This window comes from Histoplasma capsulatum, assembly GCF_000150115.1.
Source record: "Histoplasma capsulatum G186AR genomic scaffold supercont2.7, whole genome shotgun sequence".
Classification (NCBI taxonomy): domain Eukaryota; kingdom Fungi; phylum Ascomycota; class Eurotiomycetes; order Onygenales; family Ajellomycetaceae; genus Histoplasma; species Histoplasma capsulatum.
Window position 1 is genome coordinate 428,507 of NW_025544807.1, and position 19,390 is coordinate 447,896.

Genomic DNA, 19,390 nt, shown 5'->3' on the forward strand with positions numbered 1-19,390 from the left:
GAAAGAGTCAACAATTTTTTTATACTTTGTCTTCGCCCCCTTCCCCCTTCCCCCTTATCCCCTTTCATCACTTTTCAGAGTCGATCTCTTTGTCTGATCATTCCTCCCCTTTTCCTCTACTTTCTGTATTCGTTACAACACTGTGGAAATCAAATAAAGGAAACATTTTCTTTCTTTTCTTCCGACTGGGCATAGGGATCTGGTAGTTCATATGATGGATTTTATTTAGGTAAAAATTTTCATCAATCATTCCTTCCTTTCGAGTTTATAGCTGGTTATTTTTCCGAAACTTTCTGGCTGTGGGATTTGGGATTTATCCATTTAGTTCGTCAGGCTTTTCACTTCTATCTTGTTTCGCCTTTTCTGTCTCTCTCGCTCGCTCTCTTAATTCTCTGATATATATTAAGTTTTTCCAAGTGTTTCTTGCCTCTCCTTTAACCTTCTCATCTGTTTCGCAAATTTGGCAAAAGTTCCTTCATGTAAGCAAAGGGTTTTACTTTTACTTTTAACTTTTATAACTCTCTGCTGCAAGGGTTTGATGGGTGTCAATATCAAAACATAGATTTATCAAGGAATCGATAGACCTTGCCTGAATTTCAAAGCTTCTCTCAAGCCCCAAAAATTTTCTTTTTCAACATATTTTCCGTACAATGGATATGGCTCCTTACGGGGTCTATTGCAAGGGGAGAAAACAAGTACTTGGTAGTTTCGTTAGAACAGGTGTACTTGTGCCACAATAACAGTCGAAAATTCCTACGGTAAGTTACCCATATCGAGCCTTGCAGGACGCCTATAACGCCCCAATATAGACCCCGATTGTTGGTCGGAAAAGTATTCTTCCAACTTTTGCCATGCTAACGCCCAAAATGAACCCCTTCGCTGGCGATCCCTTGGTGTCGAGTGAGGGTAGCAAATCCTATCCCCACAAAGCAAATCCTGCGTGCCGCGCCCGTTTTCCGGAATCTCAGGGTTGCAGAGCCAGAATGGTATTATTGTACAGTACATACAGCCGCCCCCCCCCCAAATGCCAGAATGTTGAATGCACATTATGACATCATATTTAATATTCGTTCATAACTCGGGTATCTTCCAGTTATTCACCTCCCACCACCATCTGCGGATCCTCGTACCCAACGTCCGTCCTTTGAATTGGGTTCCACGATTCCAATACCGCCAGCCCGCAAGTGCGAGTGTCCATAGTGTTCCTTGCATCAGAGGGAGGCAGACCTATTTCCGTCAAAAGACAAAATCAGTAAAATAGTCCCACGTGCGTGATGGGTTCGCCTCTCCGTGCCGATAATAAACCGTGATTTTTCATAATAATCAAAAAAAAAAGGTAGACATCGAAAACAGACAAAAGAAAAAAAGAAGCAATATAAAAATATATATAGGACATATATCCAGGATATATTATATTACCTGATCCCGCAACGTGATCCATGCAACCTTCTGCCATGTTTCCGCCCCCTTTAAGCTCGCCAGGTAACTCTGTTCGAAGCGCAGGTCCGGGAGCGGCGGCAGGGTGGTGCGTTGCACACGGCGTATCTCCCGGTGAGAGTCGACAATGTCTGTTGATATAGATGTGGCATCCGACGGAGAGCGGTAGTGATGGGTCTTGATGGTGACCGGCTCCTTTTGAGAGGCAGCTGTAGCCAGGCTGATGTCATGGGTTGTGGAGGGATGAGGGTTCATGGAAGCGTTTTGGATGGTTTCGAATTGGGCTGCCGAGTCTGCCATTTTCAGTTGCTGTGAGGGTTCTTGCGCATGGATTGATTGTGTATATGGCTGGTGTTGCAGCGTTGATAGAGCTCGTGTTCAGATAGGCGTAGCTACGAGCCTGCGCATGTAGTCGGCAACTCCAAGATTGAACTTCTTTTTTGCTTTTTCTCGGAACATTGATTTATTTGTGTTCTGCCAACCCCACCAAGAAATACCACCACCCTCACCAAGTATATCAATTCCTTTTCATACAAACAACAGCCCTACGTACTATCAATTGATATCTTTCACAATAGGAAATGGCTGCTACGGAAGGATATCCGCTTCTCTGCCTAGAGAATCCCCTGCTGGGTAAACCGCCGCCTACTAATTCCTGTCGAGTTTCCCTGCTAACCTGCCCCTCATTCTAGATATTCAGGGAGTCGGGTAGGTCCAACAATAGGAATTGACCTATCTCCTTTACTCTATGTTCGCCTGTGCTCTACTAAAAGCATAGTTCAGGGATGCCGCCATGCTAGAGAAATATGGTCTGAAAGCCAACGATGCCATTCTTGCAGAGGAGAAGCATATGGGTCTCTTTGAGGACCTCATCCAAAACCGAAATGCCAAGTTGATCGCAGGAGGGGCTGCGCAGAACACTGCTCGCGGTGCTCAGGTATATTGCGGAACAATACGAACAATTACTCCCCCGGTGCATTGGAAAGTCCAAGGAACTAATGGCGTCTCCAATTTAGTACATTCTTCCACCAAACTCGGTTCTTTATATCGGCTGCGTGGGCAAGGACAAGTACGCAGATATCCTCCAAGAAGCCTGCGACAAGGCCGGCCTGCGAACAGAGTATCGCGTTGACGAATCCCAACCCACCGGCCGCTGCGGTGTCATCATCACAGGCCACGAGCGAAGCCTCTGCACCCATCTTGCTGCTTCTAACGAGTACAAGTTGGAACACTTGAAGCAGCCACATATCTGGTCCCTGGTTGACAAGGCTAAGGTGTACTATGTTGGCGGTTACCATTTGACTGTCTGCGTACCGGCTATCCTGGCATTGGCTGAAGAGGCCTCTGCAAAGAACAAGGTGTGTATCGTTTATTCAGCGCCCTGCATCTCAAAGGGCCTTTTCTTTCCCCTTCCACAGATATTAGTTTAGCTAAATCAAACACCTCTCTCATTTGACGTGATAGATCTTCATGCTTTCTCTCTCGGCCCCGTTCATCCCTCAATTCTTCAAAGAGCAGCTCGACTCCGTCTTCCCATACACAGACTATGTCCTAGGCAACGAGGAGGAGGCGCTGTCGTTTGCCAAATCTCATGGATGGGAAATTTCCGACGTCCAAGAAATCGCCAAAAAGATGGCTACATTGTCTAAGAAGAACACCAATCGCCACCGAACCGTCATCATCACCCAAGGAACCGACCCTACGATTTCTGCTGTTGCTGATGCTGATGGAAATGTTCAAGTTAAACTGACACCGGTCCATGCCATCTCGAAACATGAGATCAATGACACAAACGGTGCTGGGTAAGATTTACCCTTACAAGCTATAAGACGTTGTTGGTCCTAGGTGGTAGCAGTACACTAATTCGATTTTTCAATCCTTGGATAATTAGCGATGCCTTCGCTGGTGGCTTCTGCGCCGGTATCGTGGGGGGCAAGAGCGTCGACGAAAGCATCGATATGGGCCATTGGCTTGCCGGACTCAGTATTCGAGAATTGGGCCCATCGTAAGTTTTACTGCTCCGTAACTGCTCCGAAGCGCGAGTTTTGGGCGAAGTTACACCTTTCCCTCTCACTTTCAAAATTATAAACACTGACCCATGCATCCCTCCTATCAGCTATCCATTCCCGAAACAAGTTTATAAACCCTCATAGAAAGCGCCGATTCAGCGAGGCTAAAGAGCACACAACAAAAAATATTTTCACTTCTCCCTCTTTGACTCATCAGCAGTTCTTTATTCTCTATTATCTCCAATTCATTGAAAAGCCCACAGGCTCAGCCCCAGATACCCGCCAATACCGTAACGAAACCCCTCTTATCACAATAAATACTCAGAGATCTCAAGTCTTCACCCTCCCTTTTCCTTTCAATGCAGCTTTTGAAAAAATTATTATCAACACGTATCAGCAAAACATTCAACCCGCTGGTAATTTCGATCTGGCCATACGTTATTTGAAGCGACCCAGGGCCATATATCCTCGTAAGGCCAAAGAGTCTGCATTCCGGTGTTTCCCGTTCAAGATTCAACCTTTCCTTATTTATTTTTATATTGAATCCTTTATACTTTCCCATTTCTTCCTGGACCCCGGACATGAGGTGTTTTGGTGTGATGGTGAAACATGGAGAAGAGTGAGCAACAAACAAAGAAGATTCAAGAGTTGATAGATCAAAAAAGCAAGAAAGGGGGGATGGGGGAATGAGGGAGAAGGAGGGGTGTTCATAGAATTACACGTTTTCAACAACGCTATAAGCTTCTCATTTTCTTTTCTTTTCTTTTCTTTTTGAAACGCGGATGGATCTCTCTGTTTCTTGACAATTATATATGATTCCTTGGGTGCAACATGGTGACCAGATGGAAGCAGACGGACGAACCTAACTAATGGATGACATTACCGAAATACAGAGAATGATCCGTGTTGTATCTATATATACCCATGAAGTGAAGAAAATAACAATTTATATAATTCTGAACAACGTAAGTTAAAACGACAAAATCAAATCAAATCTGCCAGCCTTGTAAAATACATCACTGTATATTAAACTATTATGAAAGAGAAGAAAGCAGACAGAAAATGTTTAAAAGGAGTAATGAGCAAAAAGAAAAAAGAATATTCAAAATATGTTACGTATGTATATGCGAAGAGTTTCCTTCAGGAGAAGCCTTGCAAAAACTAATAAAGCCAGAGCATGGTGTACATGTATTGATTGAATAGATAGGCGCAGCACGAAATAAACAATCCATCCATGCAGCCAGCGAAGCAACAACCGGGTGGAGAGGTGAAAAAAAAAAACGCTCTTTAACGAAATCCAATGAATGGCGAAGGCTCCATCCATGGCTGTCAGGCCTACGATCACATTAAGACAATTCTACACCACATTTCACGGGGATGTGTCTCGGTCTATTGCACTGATCCCCCCACCCCCCCCCCCCCCCCGCGACGATGAGCCCTGCATCTAATCCGATGAAAGAAGGCCTGGGACGGTGAGGTGTGTCTTGGGTAGCAGGAAAGCAAACTAGCCCCGGGTTGGTGTCACCCCATTCGTATCAGTCGTGTTGAGGATTTGCTTTTGGGGGCAAGGGAAAGGAGCCCAGCAGAGATAGACAAAGGTCTCATTTTGGATTTAGTTTTCGGAAATGCAATCGCAATTTCTCACCGTTAAAACACTGCTGCGAGGGAATGAGATGGGTGCTTCTGGAGCTGTTGCTGGTGAATGACTGATAGGCGCCGTAGTCCTCGTTAGTGACTGAATGAAGAAGCCATGGAGTTCGTGATGAGAAAAACATTAACTAAAACCGGCGAGTTGACTTTTTCGAGGCAATGTCCCATGGTAAGCCGAAATTTCTTACATGGTCCTGTCCTATCTTAGTGAGGAGACAGGCTCGTCGTAGTAGTAGCGTAGAAAGCTGACTAGCCAGCATGCAGGTTGCAATGGAGGATTAAGCCAAGATTCACATTTTGAAATTATCCGATTTCCCCAATCATTTCACCAACCCGAATAAACATACCCGACGATAGTGTGGCACGCCCTCGCTGATCTTCCTTGCCTGCCTACATCGTTATCATCGTTTCTCCAAGCAAGGGCGAAATGGAAAACAACACCCTTCGACTCTTCGCTTTCTCTCATCCCTATGTGATAAATAGGTAATATATCCCGTTTATTGTGCCACAAAAGAAGACATTCCTAAAATAGGTCATCCGCCACTCCCCTGTCCACTGGGCGGTGTCTGGCCAATAACGCCGGCACCCAAATGCGATGCTTTAGAGTTCGCACTAGAAACTGAATTGTAAGACGAGTACTGATAGTACGGACTTCCCGGCTGATTAGGTCCGCGCTGCTTGTACTGGAGAGTAGCATTGTTCAAAGGCCAGTTGAATGGAAGGCCTGGTGGTGGATTATGAGTGGCATAACCGCCTCCACCATCGTTATTATAGGAAATACTTGGCGTTTGCATCTGCGTTGGCGATAAGTTGCTTGTTGGATATGAATAGTCATTGGGCGTGGACGGGGCTTGTAAGCTGTTTTGGAAACCTATCCCGTACTGTTGTAGTCGTGAGAAATCTTGGGCCTGGGGGAATCCTCTGTTATTATTTGCGTAGAGGTTCGGATGATATTGTTCGCCTTGCCTGATGGCGGTAGAAGGACGGGTTGCTGGGGATATGGCCTCACCTGGTTGAGGCGCAAATGGGGTATTTAGAATACTTGGTAGGGTGGGGCGGGGTGAGTATGATTGTGGGGGTAGAGGCTCAATGATGGGGCTGTACGAATTGAGGGTTCCGGTTCCAGTTCCAGTTGCTGTGCAATGACCGTTGCTAGAGTGTTCGCCACTGCCGTCTTGTTGAGAAGCTGTATTGTGGGTATTGATGTTAATCATGTTTGCGTTGTGCCATGCCGTGGATGACGAGAGGGTTCTTTCAATTGGTGGACAGTTCTCATTTGTCTCCGATTCGACAAGTTTGTCAACCATCTGGTTCATGGCGAGGGAGATGGATGCTGATGCTGATTGGGAATTGGCATATTCCATTGGCTCCTGGTTAGATTCAGGTGGGTGAATGTCTTCGCGGTCTACGCTAGTTGACGAAAGAGTATGTCTGTGTTGATGCCCGCTTGGGCTCGAGAATTGAGGGAGCCCTTCTTCTTTATAGACGAATAGTTTTGTCTCATTACTATCTGCTAGAATTATGGGGATTTTCTGTAGACAATGATTTAGTTCACGTCTCCAGAGATAGGTAGATAGATATATTGGCAGGGGAAGAGGGGAGAATGAGAAGCAAAGAAAAAACATTACCTCCTGGACAACCAAATCAAGACCATCAATCACAAATTCACGGACGCGAAATAGCATCTCAATATGAACGGGCAGTTTCTCCTCGAGATCACCAAGTCTGGGTTTTTTCTGCCCACACTCATCAACATATCTTTGCCACGTTATATCATTAACGAAGGGACTAAACCCGAGTGTATCTTCATCTTCATGAAGAAGATACCCGATGTCGGAAAGGCTTGGCACGTCAAAACTAGAAGTAAGTAGATTTAAAGTGCTCGCGTACATTTTCCAAAACTCTTTGATCTGCACACATAGCAGAGTATCCTTATCTTCACAGACCAAAGAGCCGCTATTCGAAAGCAACCAGGAGCTATATTGTCGCAAGGCAGGCAAAACAATTTGCGCGACGGGAGTGATTTTCTCAGACTCGTTTGCCGCAACTGAGCATTCAAGCTCGGAAAGCAATATCTGTAAGAGAGTGAAGAAAGTCTTCACATTAAGTCTCTGGAAAAACTGCCTAGCATCGCGTGCGGGCTGTACACCGTCCACATCTTTTTCCCGGTTCGTCCACCTGGCATTTGCATAGTCTTCAGCAGCGATGTTTATTAAACAAAATTTCTGCAATAGAGGCGGGTGCAAAGAAAGCTCTTTGAGATCAACCGCCATTTGACTGAGGATCTCATTTTCGAGTTCATCATGCTCTGGAAAATCTACCCCCTTGTAGCACTGGGCATGTAGGTAGATGAACATTGAAATTAGCGTGGCCTTCCCATCCTCTGAGCTTCCGATAGACTCCCCCTTGGCACAAGCTGCTAACACCTTTCTGAATTCGATTTCTAGATTCCCGTTGGACGTCGGGTATGGCTCGCGGGCAGATAAGGCGCGGTATAGATGATAAGTTGCTTGCAGATGGTTCCCATCCGCAAGCCCAATAACAGCTAGCTGGTTGTGAGACATCCCAGAGTCTGGATTAAGAGTATCGGCCAATTTGTAATATCTGATAGCACAATCCCAATTTCGATTCTTCGTCGGCGGAACCAGTTCCATTTCGCGATAACGGGAAAGATCGCCAAGGCGGATAAGGGTTGCATGGCAGGTAAGCACAACACTGTTGCGTAGATCTTCCGGAATTTCAGGTTTATCTTCTGCGGAGAGAGCTTTTCATACGAAAGTCAGCGACGCGGACAATTTGGCAATGTATTCGACTATCCTTCCCATGGTGTATATCTTACTCTCAAATTTAAGCTCCTTGGCTAATTTCTCCAGTTCCGGGATACAGTTGAATCGCGAAACAAGATGTTGGATGTAGCCACGGTAGAAGCGCTGACTCGATTTGATAAAGTTCAAATAATGGCTTTGCAGCTTCCGATTTTCAGTGGGTCTCTTTTTCTGTGCGCTTTGATCACGGAACTGGTTCGGGAGAGAGAGTATCAACAGAACTGAATGTCTAACAATGTGAAAATTTATTCAATAGGGATCAAACCTACACGAGATAAAAGCTTGCGAAACCGTGTGTTGATCTTCACATGCATATCCCATAACCGGCCTTCGACCTGCAGAGATGTGCTCTCCGTTCCCAGCGTTTTATTTTTTTCATCGTTCTGCTGCACTCGGGTCTCGAAGCAGTGGAATACGGTATTTTGACATGCGATGCGGAATCTGCGGACAGCGGAACCAAGTATATCAGTGTATGCCCTCCCAGCCAGCTCCTCGGTTATATGTGTAAAAGAGATCAAGGGTGACTTATGCAAGCGGATAGCGGACGTACTTAGCAAGATATTCGTTGACTTCAGCAAATGTCGGTTCCTTTTCAGAGAGAACCCTCAAAAGATCCTTTTCACCGTCAAGTTCGAGGCTAAAGTTATCCAAGAAAGAACTGACAGTAAGCATCCGGCCATGTTATCTTTATCTCATTTTTCACGTCCTCCAAAAAAAGTAGAATTCAAGGCAAAAAAGTGCGGTTGGCGAAAAACAAGAGCCTCAATCTATCTCCACCACCCATGTATGTTTGTTTATTCCTTGCTGCGGGCAATGAGCCACTCACATCTCAACAGCATTGTCACCATACTGTCCTCCCGCTGCCATCGCCTGAAACTCTGCCAACTCTCTCTGGATGGATGATCAGAAGAGTAAAAGCTGCTGGAAATCCACCAAGAAGCAGACACTCAAACGGGGGATTCCTCCACCAGCCAAAAAAATAACGAGAGGAGCAAGTTTGGAGTCAAAATATGTGGCCTTCTCCCCATCAAGAAGACGCAGGGTGCGCACGGTGTCCCCGTTTTCTCGTCCTTTTTCCCCTTTGTCGTACTTCCCGGCGCGTGCTCTTCCCTTCGCTCCTGCGCTGTGCTAAGTTGGGGTCAGATAAGGGCTTGTCGCGAATCGTCGGAGGGTTGCCAGGACGTCGCAGGACTCGAATCCATTGGGGAGCGCGAGCTGGACGAATGGAAGGGATGGGAATGGGGAGGGGGGAAGAATGTAGATAGGTGGCGGAAGAGAGATGGGCCTACTCTCTTGTGGGAAGTGAGAGAAAGCCGCCGATCGAGAGTTAGGATAGTTGTGCTAACAAGAGCCAACCGTTGTTGCATCGATTTAAATGACTGGAAGGGATGGTAGTGCCGAACGCCACCGCCTTTGGAACAGGATGCGATCAAAAAAGTAGTCTCACACTAAGAAATTCAAACTGAAATATTCATACCAGCATCAAGTATTGCCGTTCCATCTCTTGACTGAGGAGGTATTATATTTCAGAAGGCTTTAATGCCTGTGGCTTGCTCCCTAGCTCACTACGTCTTGCCCACCGGTCCAAGCAAAAGATCCTTTACAATACTGCTGCGTAGAGTAACTAATGGGATGTCAGTTTAGATTTATCATTCATCCGCTTAGAGGACGCTGTCAAAAGTAGTGTCTCACACTGATTTAACTACATTTCATGGGGTGCTGATAATGAGATAGAGACTGATAAGACACAAAAAATCATACATATATTGATAGGAAGCTAGTAGCCACGTAATTTCGATCCTCATATCGTTTATCTCTTGCTGGCCCAAAAAAATACCACTCATAGCTTAAAAAATTAGTAACACAAAGGGAAAACCCTTGAAACACTCAATATTTATAACTGGCTCTTAAGTCCTTTAGCAGTCAATAATCGCAGCGCCTCTGCCTTCTGCCAATTGATCTTGTTCGTCACTTCGGCCATCCGCTGCTTATTCTCTCTCTTACCCATCTGCTGCAGGTGAACCTCATCAGGGCCATCAGCCAGCCTCAATGTGCGGATACCCGCCCACATGGATGCCAGTGGCGTATCCTGACAGACGCCCATGCCGCCATGCGCCTGCACCGCACGGTCAATGACAGCCAGCGCCGTCTGTGGCACAAGCACCTTGGCCTCCGCAATCTCCCTCAACGCGCTCTTGGCATCACCATTATCGATCATGATCGCGGCATTCAGCACGGTGAGACGTGCAGCGTCAATCTCAATGCGGGACTTGGCGATCCATTCGAGAATGACGCCGTGGGAAGACAGGACAGCGCCGAAGGGCTTGCGCGACTCATCGTTGGCGCGGGCGATGAGGTACTCGAGAGCTCTCTCGGCGGCGCCGATAGCGCGCATGGCGTGGTGGATGCGGCCGGGTCCGAGGCGACCTTGGATGATCTCGAAACCACATCCCTCACCGAGAACCACGCTGGAGACCGGTACGCGGACGTTGTTGAAGGAGACGTGGCCGTGGCCGTGCGGGGCATCGTCGTAGCCGTAGACGGTCAACATGCGGTGGACGGTGATACCTGGTGTATCCATAGGAACGAGGACGACGGATTGTTGTCTATAGGGGTCCAGGTTGTTGGTGTCGGTCTTTCCCATGACAATTAGGATTTTGCATCTTGGGTCACCGATTCCAGAGGACCACCATTTCTGTTTTGGAGCCGGGTAGGGGATATGTATTAGATTTTCATAGATTATTGAGTAAGTTAAGGTGACGCAGAGCGTACCTGGCCATTGATGACGTATTCATTGCCCTCTCGTCGGATATCGAGCTTGATGTTTGTAGCATCGCTGGACGCAACATCTGGTTCTGTCATGAGGAAAGCAGAGCGGATCTTGCCCTCTAACAGAGGCACGAGCCATTGCTTTTTCTGTGCCTCGTTTCCATACTTGGCTAATACCTCCATGTTTCCAGTGTCTGGAGCCGCATTGTTGGTAGCCTATTTTGTATTCAATCGGAATCAGTTTATTGATTCAAAAACGTAAAATGGAATGAAAACGAACAAACTATTCCTTTAAAAATGAAGAAGAGCGCTGAGAAAGGGCTCGCAATATAGCAGCATACCTCACTGGCAACCCGACTTCGGCCCAGATATTCCGCCATCAATCCGTACTCCAAGTTACTGAAGCCCGCGCCCTCCTTGAAATGGTTCTTGGGCAAAAACATATTCCACAGCCCCAGCTTTCTGGCCTTGGCTTTCAGCTCCTCGAGGATAGCAGGAGTAGCGGTCCATCGCTGGGCTCCCTCACCCAGTTCAGCTTGGAAAACGGAATCAGCGGGGATGCAGTCTTTCTCAACGAATTCTTGGACCTGAAGCAAGCAGCCTCAGTCAGTATGGAGCTTGGCCGGTTAAAAAGGATGTCTCAACCGAGAGTATTTTCATTCACCAGGGCACTGGTGTTTGATCGGGCAACCACGGGACTTCGAATGATTTATTTTAAAGGATAGCACATACTAGATCCAGAGTCTGCTTTGCACGCTCACTGACAAACGGCAGCGCAATTGGGGGGATTTTGGAGGAAGCCGACATGGTTGCACTGAATATGTAGTCGACGGGAAGAACGAAGATACGGGACGGGTTTGTTTGCTAAGAGGAAATGAGGATGACTCAAGGCACGGCTCTGAATCTGGGGGACGCCAGCGTATATAAAGCAGACACAGATTTGGCCTAGAGCAAACTCGGGGGAAAAACTTGTATCTCGATGTGCTGGTGGTGGAGGGCTTATCCGGCCGTAGGAGACACAGAGCCTCGGCTGTCGAAGCTGGCCAGCGCCGGTGTGCCACAACTAGCAACAAAATCAATCGGTCTTGATAGTTGGAGTGGAATTGAGAAAGACAGGTCCTCTTTATTTATGAGTACGTTTGTCGAAGGCATAAAGGAGATGACAATAGGGTTTATTTTTCTGCTAATTACTATGTGTGTGAGCAGCTTACTCGTTGTATACAAGAAGCTCATGCCCGATCCCGGATTTTGAGTTCGGATGATGCAAAATAGTTTGCTCGGCGCTTGCTCGGGAGTCGGCTTTATACCAACATCCGATGCTAAATTTAAATGTATCACAGAAATAGAATCTGATAAGGAGGTATAACAACATTTCTCACCCCTAGAATAGCCGGTTTATACAAATTGAGAAGAGGTATCTTCAAAGGATGATGGAGACCGATTCCGTGGAAGCTTGGGCGAACATGAGATAGAGTTTGAACGCGACCATCCAAACCGTCGTAACTGAGGTGGGCGCAAAATCAAGCATGAATATTTGCTACGAGTACTTGCCATCATAACCTATAGATTCTATCTCAGAGACCCCGGATCAAGCAACTTTCTCATTGTCCAGATGGCAAAGTGGCTAAAATTGATACCTGATCGGACGGAATAACATTGTGAATGTATGTAAACTAGATGGATTTGATACTATCATAGGCATGTTGTCAATTAGCAGGCCCAAATGCTACTTCTATCCACGGATATCAAGTCCTTCCTGAGAGATCTAACACCTTCGGACAGTAGGATTTCCCGGCCCACTCAGCTCAAACCCACCACGTAACGACCCTGCGCGATGGGGCCGGTCAAACCTGAATAGGGGGAGCCGGGGAAGAGGGGAAAGAAGTAAAGAAAAAAGAAGAAACAAATCCCAATCCATTAATCATAATGTCGTGTCCTGTTTAGTACAGTAGTATCTCTATGGTCTTTAGAAAACGCCATGGTTCCCTCCTTGCCTCCAACCCAAAAAAAAAAATGAAAATGAAAAAAGAAAAGAAAAGTACAGGCTTGTTGAGTCAGGTCGCTTCAGACCATAGGGCATTGTGTGATATGAAGGCTGATGAAAGAAGCATCAGAAAGGGGAAACAAAAAGGAGAAAAGCGAGAAAGAGAGAGAATGTAAATATACATGTACAAAAAGTTAAGTGCAAGGAGTGAAAGAAAAAGGAGGCATCCGGCGACAGTAGAAAAATACAAGTTGATTAGTGAGGCGGTCCCCAATTAGAATCCGCACTTGCGAGAAGGGGGAGTTTAGGAATAGGAAAAGGCTAGGTTTCGGGTATTCCCTGATAGTCACATATTTTTTTCTCTCTAAAATCATGACACTCTCTTCTGGCGGTGCTGTTGATCCTATTTTGAATTCAACTTTCATCTTTCTTCTCAACGGGCTTCTTGTTGATAGCCTTTGCGAAGAGAGTTTGTGGTTTGCCGGCACTATTTCAGAGAAAATAGGCATGTTAGTTTTGTTTGCTCAAACTGAACCAGCTCATTAAGGGTAGATAAGACAAGGGTAACTATACTTCTTATACCGTTTTCCCTTCAAGTCACTCAGCTTCTTGGTGCACGGGCTCATGATTCCATCAGAGGGAGAGATATAGTGTCCCTTCTCACTATTTTTTGGAGGAACAAAAATTTTGAATTAGTTGATTGTCAACTCAAAAGTATCCCGGCTGAGAGCCACAAACGCGCGGGTATGAACATACCTCTTCCCGTTCTCCAGCTTCTCCTTCAACACTTGTCTGTGATATTCCATCGACATTACGGTTGCAGCTTTAAGGTCTGCGCTGCAGTCTCCAGTTGTCATCGGAGGCGCCACTCCGGCGGGAACCGTGTTCGAGAGGAGGATGTTTGTGGAACGATCCGCGAGGGGAGTAGTCTTTGATGGGCTTGTGGGATTAAGTTCCATTGCTGTTCGACTCTGATAAGAAGTAACTTGATTGAAACAGGAACTGGCGTATTCGGATCAGTGGATTGCAGCCCAAGAGTTTTCTCGGGGTGTTCGTTGTTGCAATGCGATTTTTTTTCTCTTTCAGGTAAACGGACGAGTGATAAACTGAAATTGGGTTTTATTTGGTTGCGGAAACAGCAGGGGTGAAAAAGCAAGGCCAGAGAAATGTGAATTTGCTAATGTTGGTATAAAGACAACAAGTGAACAAGTGAACCGGTAGTTGATGGTGGTCTTATATGTCGATAATTTTTATTTATTTTGATCAGCTTGAAAGCAGAAAGGCTGCCTCTCCCTCGCCTCTCTCCGTTTTCTTTGCTAAAAAGAAATTTGGAATGCAACTTTTCAAAGCAACGGCAAGGAGTACACAGTAAAATGAGCTTAAGCTTGTTCCCTGTTCCCGGTCAATAATTAATGGCAATTGATGCTGAAGATAAAGAGTAAGCAGCGGCACTTATTTTTTGCTGTTGGTTATCGTCCGATAGTTACCATAGCAACCGCCACATCTCAACCTACAAAAACTCTCGATCGACGTCAGACCTCTTCCACGGTGTGGAGATTCGCATCTATGACTCACCAATTTATTATTGCTAAATTCAAATCCGCCCCATTGTCCCGGGAATCCTGGAGCAACCCTGTCTTCGCAAATGCCGTGTCAATTGTGGAGTCAGTCAGGGATGGTGAGCTAGAGGAAATGACATGCTTACAGTGCTCAAAACAACAAACTCTTGACAACCAAAACAATGAACAAAGAGGACCAGTACAATTGTGTCCGAAAGAGAGCTAGACTTGTATCCATGGGACCATAAACTATGTTATTCGATGTTGCCTCCTGGTTGCCATGCTATTGCCAACAGCAAATTTTAAAAACCAGAGAGGATTGGCCTCCCTTATTTTGTATTGTTGCTGAGAATCGAAAGTTGTCAACCAGGTAAAGTTAGGAAATAGATCCTCTTGATCGGGTAACTAGATATAAATTCATAAACGGATAATTCTGTGCTACTGCGCGCACATTCTTGTTTCTATCCTTTGTCTCACAGAAACACATCCCTCTGTCATCAATAGCTGAGTGAAACAAGATGGACATCACAGGATTTTATAGATTATATATATCAAACATTCGCTATGCAACATAGCTACAAACAATTTAACTTAATCTCTTTAATTCTTTCAGAGGCATGGGGAAAAAAATTATCGCCAAATCACAAACACACACACACACACACACACACACACACACACACACAAATATATACACATATGGTACATATGAGACAATGACAAGGAAGGGGAATATTAAAATACATTACTCATTCAGATCGTCAACATAACATAACCATAACATCCAAATCCGTTCTTCCTTCTGGTAGAACCAACACGCAGATCTCCCTGGGAGTATTATTCCCATTTATCCTTTAGGTAGATGGAAGTAAGCGTGGTCCACATGTAAGGCGCATATGCTCATAATGATTACCTCACCACCACAGCTGACTTCCAAGCGCATCGTTCATAAAGGAAGACTGCAAGAAAATTTCCCAGGGTAGAGGTGGTTTTTCTTCCTGTAATGCCGTTGCTGGCAAAACGGCAGTCCAAGTGGACTCGGAATGGCCTGCCTTCAAAACAATTTGTTTTCGAAAGGCGCTAACTAACAACAGCCAAAAGCGAAGATGATCTCTCTCACTTTCGTGTTTCAGCTGTCTCATCTGTAACTTGTCTCCATTAGAATAAGGAGGAGATTTAAGTCACTCGAATTCTGCATTCGGCAAAACTCCAATAACATTGGTACATCAAGGGTCACAGAGCATTCCCTACAGGATACCCCGCGGGTGGGGTTACTGCTTTTGAATGGCTATTTCTTCTTGTCCCACACGGCGATGATGAGTTCGAATGAGTAACTCAAATTCTGCCTTCATGGTGTTTACCAGTTAGATCAACGTCCCGCATTGTCCATGGCGCTACAAAATATCTTCTCGCAAGCATGGCCCCTGGAGAGGCGTGGCTGAGCTAAATCAACGGATGCCTCCTGAACGATATGTTGACAATCTCGGAGACGAGCTCATATATAGAGACACCTGTGGCGTGCAAGGTCGGAAGGGTATGCGGGATGAGAAATATCAAGTCATTTCTCCCAGCATCAGTCTGTCAAAGGGGTTTCTTCTCCCGCCCCACAAGCCCTTCATCAAGTGGACAACTGCGGAGCTTCTGACGAGGAACCCCCGTCAGACCCTTCACAAGATTCACATACGTCTGGCGGACTACTTTCAGACCTGAGGAACCGAGCCTGGGGCGCTACCACAACGCTGCTCGACGTGGAGTTCGTTTGCTCAGAGAGTCGTCGACGCAATTCGTGACCGCCGCTGTCAGATGTCGGAGTTGGTGGCGAGTAACAGATGGTTGGATTTACCGCCAAGTCGTCTTCCCTGGATTCCATGGAGTTGGTGCGTGTATGACTGCTGGAGACACGCTTGTTGTCCTGGTAGGGCGAGTTGGGCCGCGAGAGAGGACTCGCAGAGGGTGTTTCGAATGAATGAGTTGAGGAGCGGAAACTCTGGGAACGGGAGACCATGTTATGAACACGGGGGAGTTCGAGATAGCTGCCTATCGGGGAACTGGAGAAAAGGACAAGGCCGAAGCAGATGAGGACGAAGACACTTTGGATTATTGAGATGCGTTTTTGGAATACGAGTTCATCAGCCAGGACTCCCAACTGGCTGCTCATAGCGAAGACCTCCTGACGATACTGTAGTCGTTGCTGTTCAAATTCAACGGCAACGGAGTGCCAGACCTGGTCGTATTGGTGGCGGAATTCTCGGAGCTCTTGCAGCACTGATGTGTTTAAGTTTTCGAGGAAGGTGGTGGTCTTCGCTAGCTGTCGTTTTTCTACTTTGTTAAATGCATCTCGTAGGATACGTGACTGTTCCTCAATATACTGTAATGAGAGTGAGGAGTTCGTCTCCAACATATGCAAACGCTTGTTAACGGATTTGAAAAAGGATTCTTGGGTCGTTGGATTAGGTTGATGGTACTGAACTGTGGTAGAGGGTTTGGGTGACTCAGATGAACCATTATACTCTGTTTTGTGCGTGTTGGAGGACGTCTCGTTTTCGGTTGGTTTTTGAGCACGCGTGTCAGTTAGTGTAGGTGTGGATACAGGGGTAGGAGGCGTAGCTGCATTTGACGATGGTTCAGCACTGGGAGTTGTCGGCGTCGCGTTGTCCACAGCCTGAGCAGGGCCATGAGACTGGACCAAATCTGGCTGAACTGCATCGTCCGTTCGGTTATAGGCACGAGGCGTCTCATGGACAGTGCACATTCTATCTTCCGCTCTGACAACACTGCGCAATAAAATTCCCCCAACCTCGGCATCCTTCAGGAGACAAATATCCTCCAGATTCTGAACGCGAGTTGGTTGCATGTCAAATCTACCGGCTTCGGCTGGGCCCTCGCTATCCTCAACAATCTTGCTCGGATCGGTAGTGGAATTATCTGGACCAGATTCCGGCGTTCTACTGCCCTGAATCTGGTGTGAGTTGTGGTCTTCAAGGCGATTGGCTTCTCCATCGTTCTTGTACTCCTCCAGCATCGTCGTACCATGAACCCTAATCAAACTAACAGGACAATAAAATTCGTTACCGTAATGAGTCAAGAATTCAATCTTCACATATCGCGCCCAAATGAGGGGGTTCTCGACTGCAAAGGCTTGAACCTCTCGGGAATTAACTGCCTCGTATGTGCCCAGTTCCTTCCACATATCAGGCTGTTTGGGAGGATACCGATCAGACACGCTGACTCTGAACGTGCGAAAGATCGAACTGAAAAACTCATAGTTGGCAAGAACAATAGTATCGATCAAAATGTCATCACAGAGCTCGAGTATCAAGAATTTCTCCTTAGCCCTACACTCGTTTAACATATAACTATCCTTATTTTCGATGAGAACGGATGAGGCGCCTGTGCATTGGGGATTGGTCTTTAGCACGGTGGCGGCACAATCAAACGATGCATAATTAAATCGCTCCTTGCACGTAGTCCCCGCATCTTTTCTCCTAGAAGCACCCCCACGAGTAGTAGCTTCAATCTGCGTTTCCCCTTCCGCGCCTTTCGTCACCGAACCAGCCCCATCGACATCTGGAGGCTGATCTTTCCCAACTTTCCTTTCCCATGACGCAGGCCCAGAATCTTCAGGCCCAAATCCACCGAATTCCAAGGCAATCTCTCCGTCTTCACCAAGGGAATCCAAAGAATTATCGATCCCCGTGGGACGCTGACGCTTTCCGTCACCGGAAGATCCAGCACTTTGACGATCACCCTTAACATTTTCTACCGATTGACCCACTTTCGCCAAGTTCTGCTTCTTCCACTCTTCAAAGGAAAGGAAATTCGCATTATCAAGAGGCGACTCCGTATCTAACTCCTGGTCCACACTACTTGATCCTGATCCTGATCCAGTCACCGTTATAGTTGGCGAAAGCGAGGGCGAAGCCGCAGAGGTGATCGACGCGTAAAAATCCGTTTCACCAGATGAATTAGATGTATAATTTTCGATCTTCCCAATGCCCACCCATCTGGGCTCTAAGCAGACAGGGTGCTGGATACCGGAGAAGGCTCTGGGGGGACAAGTTGCGTCCAATGAAAGTGGGCTAATATTATGATGCTTGGAATCCATATCCCCCCCAGCTCGCACAGCAGCAAGCAGAGCAATAGTCCAAAAGTATAGCAGGCTGTCAGTAGCTCGACATTCCATATGGACGTGGCGCCGGAAAAGAGGGAAATGCCAGGCCATATTTTATCAATGAAACACACGTAATTTCACGGAGGAGGAAATGAACGAAGGGTTTTAAAATAACCGGCCGCAAAAACCAAGCTTCAAAATACCTATTATGTGAGAAATATCTGGTTACCAGTAGTTCTTCGAGAAGCGCCAAACAACCCCTTCAAGGAGAGCGTCCTACCATAGCAATGGCAGTAAGAGAGGAAGGGAAACCCCTGAGACATAAATCTGACCTTGCTCAACGTCCAAATTCCCCGCGACAGATTCGTGGTTCTTTCTTGACAACTCCAGCGCCGTAAAAATTCAACAAGGATCCCTCCACGGCCAGTTCGATAGCCCATTCTTCATTTCCTAGTTATTTTCCGGTTGGATCAACAGCAATCAAAATGGCATTCTGCGATATCTCCTAGCCGTCTATGAGTCGCTGCGCAGGGCTTTTTCTCGGCGCTGGACCCTAAAAGGAGAGGTCGAGGTCGCAAACGATAGGTACGGATAGGACCAAAAAAGAAAAGCAACGAAAAGAAAATAAGAGGAGATGAAGAGGGATAGATTGCGCAACTAGAGTATATATGAGCGTTATTTGTCGAAAGTAAGGACGCAGAAAACCTGCTTGTTTTTGGCTCTCTGGCTTTGCCCCCGTCCAGATTTGGAAGAACCGCAGAATTGCGAACCTTGTGTCCCGGCGATTATGGTTAAGATCCAGAAGAAAGTTTGGTGGCACAAGGAACCCTGTTGCTTCTCTCCTTATTTTTCAAAGGGGACTTCACCAGATAAAGAGCTGACCAAGGGCCGGCCAGGTTTGCTGTGAGGGTGGTTGGTTACAAGGAGCATGTCAATATGGGCGAATAGGAGCCTAATGCAGAGATCAATAAGTAAAACAAAACCAACTGCTGCTGGCCGCGTGAAGACTGCAGATAAATATTTAAAAAAGGAAAATTGAAGAAACT

At 46.4% G+C, this 19,390-nt stretch overlaps 6 protein-coding genes across 6 annotated transcripts; 1 reads left to right on the plus strand and 5 right to left on the minus strand.

Annotated features, from left to right (window-relative positions):
- Positions 1-1,071: 1,071 nt before the first annotated feature.
- On the minus strand, positions 1,072-1,737 carry HCBG_05435 (uncharacterized protein; the record flags this gene model as incomplete). The annotated part of the gene is made up of 2 exons (XM_045432484.1): positions 1,072-1,227; positions 1,420-1,737. The coding sequence occupies 2 exons, from the start codon at positions 1,735-1,737 to the stop codon at positions 1,072-1,074; spliced, it is 474 nt and encodes a 157-aa protein (XP_045286600.1).
- A 231-nt stretch (positions 1,738-1,968) lies between these two features.
- Positions 1,969-3,590, plus strand: HCBG_05436 (adenosine kinase; the record flags this gene model as incomplete). The annotated part of the gene is made up of 7 exons (XM_045432485.1): positions 1,969-2,070; positions 2,130-2,145; positions 2,221-2,374; positions 2,454-2,795; positions 2,902-3,239; positions 3,329-3,442; positions 3,554-3,590. The coding sequence occupies 7 exons, from the start codon at positions 2,019-2,021 to the stop codon at positions 3,588-3,590; spliced, it is 1,053 nt and encodes a 350-aa protein (XP_045286601.1).
- Positions 3,591-5,629: 2,039 nt separating this feature from the next.
- On the minus strand, positions 5,630-8,593 carry HCBG_05437 (uncharacterized protein; the record flags this gene model as incomplete). The annotated part of the gene is made up of 5 exons (XM_045432486.1): positions 5,630-6,628; positions 6,725-7,860; positions 7,936-8,113; positions 8,191-8,362; positions 8,472-8,593. The coding sequence occupies 5 exons, from the start codon at positions 8,591-8,593 to the stop codon at positions 5,630-5,632; spliced, it is 2,607 nt and encodes an 868-aa protein (XP_045286602.1).
- Positions 8,594-9,546: 953 nt separating this feature from the next.
- HCBG_05438 (acyl-CoA dehydrogenase) lies at positions 9,547-11,898 on the minus strand (the record flags this gene model as incomplete). Its single annotated transcript, XM_045432487.1, has 4 exons — positions 9,547-10,616; positions 10,694-10,906; positions 11,032-11,277; positions 11,423-11,898. The coding sequence occupies 4 exons, from the start codon at positions 11,495-11,497 to the stop codon at positions 9,816-9,818; spliced, it is 1,335 nt and encodes a 444-aa protein (XP_045286603.1).
- A 1,190-nt stretch (positions 11,899-13,088) lies between these two features.
- On the minus strand, positions 13,089-13,633 carry HCBG_05439 (uncharacterized protein; the record flags this gene model as incomplete). The annotated part of the gene is made up of 3 exons (XM_045432488.1): positions 13,089-13,161; positions 13,248-13,337; positions 13,431-13,633. 3 exons carry the CDS (start codon positions 13,631-13,633, stop codon positions 13,089-13,091), a joined length of 366 nt encoding a protein of 121 aa, XP_045286604.1.
- Positions 13,634-15,851: 2,218 nt separating this feature from the next.
- On the minus strand, positions 15,852-18,869 carry HCBG_05440 (Sad1/UNC domain-containing protein; the record flags this gene model as incomplete). The annotated part of the gene is made up of 3 exons (XM_045432489.1): positions 15,852-15,863; positions 15,918-18,547; positions 18,677-18,869. The coding sequence occupies 2 exons, from the start codon at positions 18,453-18,455 to the stop codon at positions 15,852-15,854; spliced, it is 2,550 nt and encodes an 849-aa protein (XP_045286605.1).
- Positions 18,870-19,390: the final 521 nt, after the last annotated feature.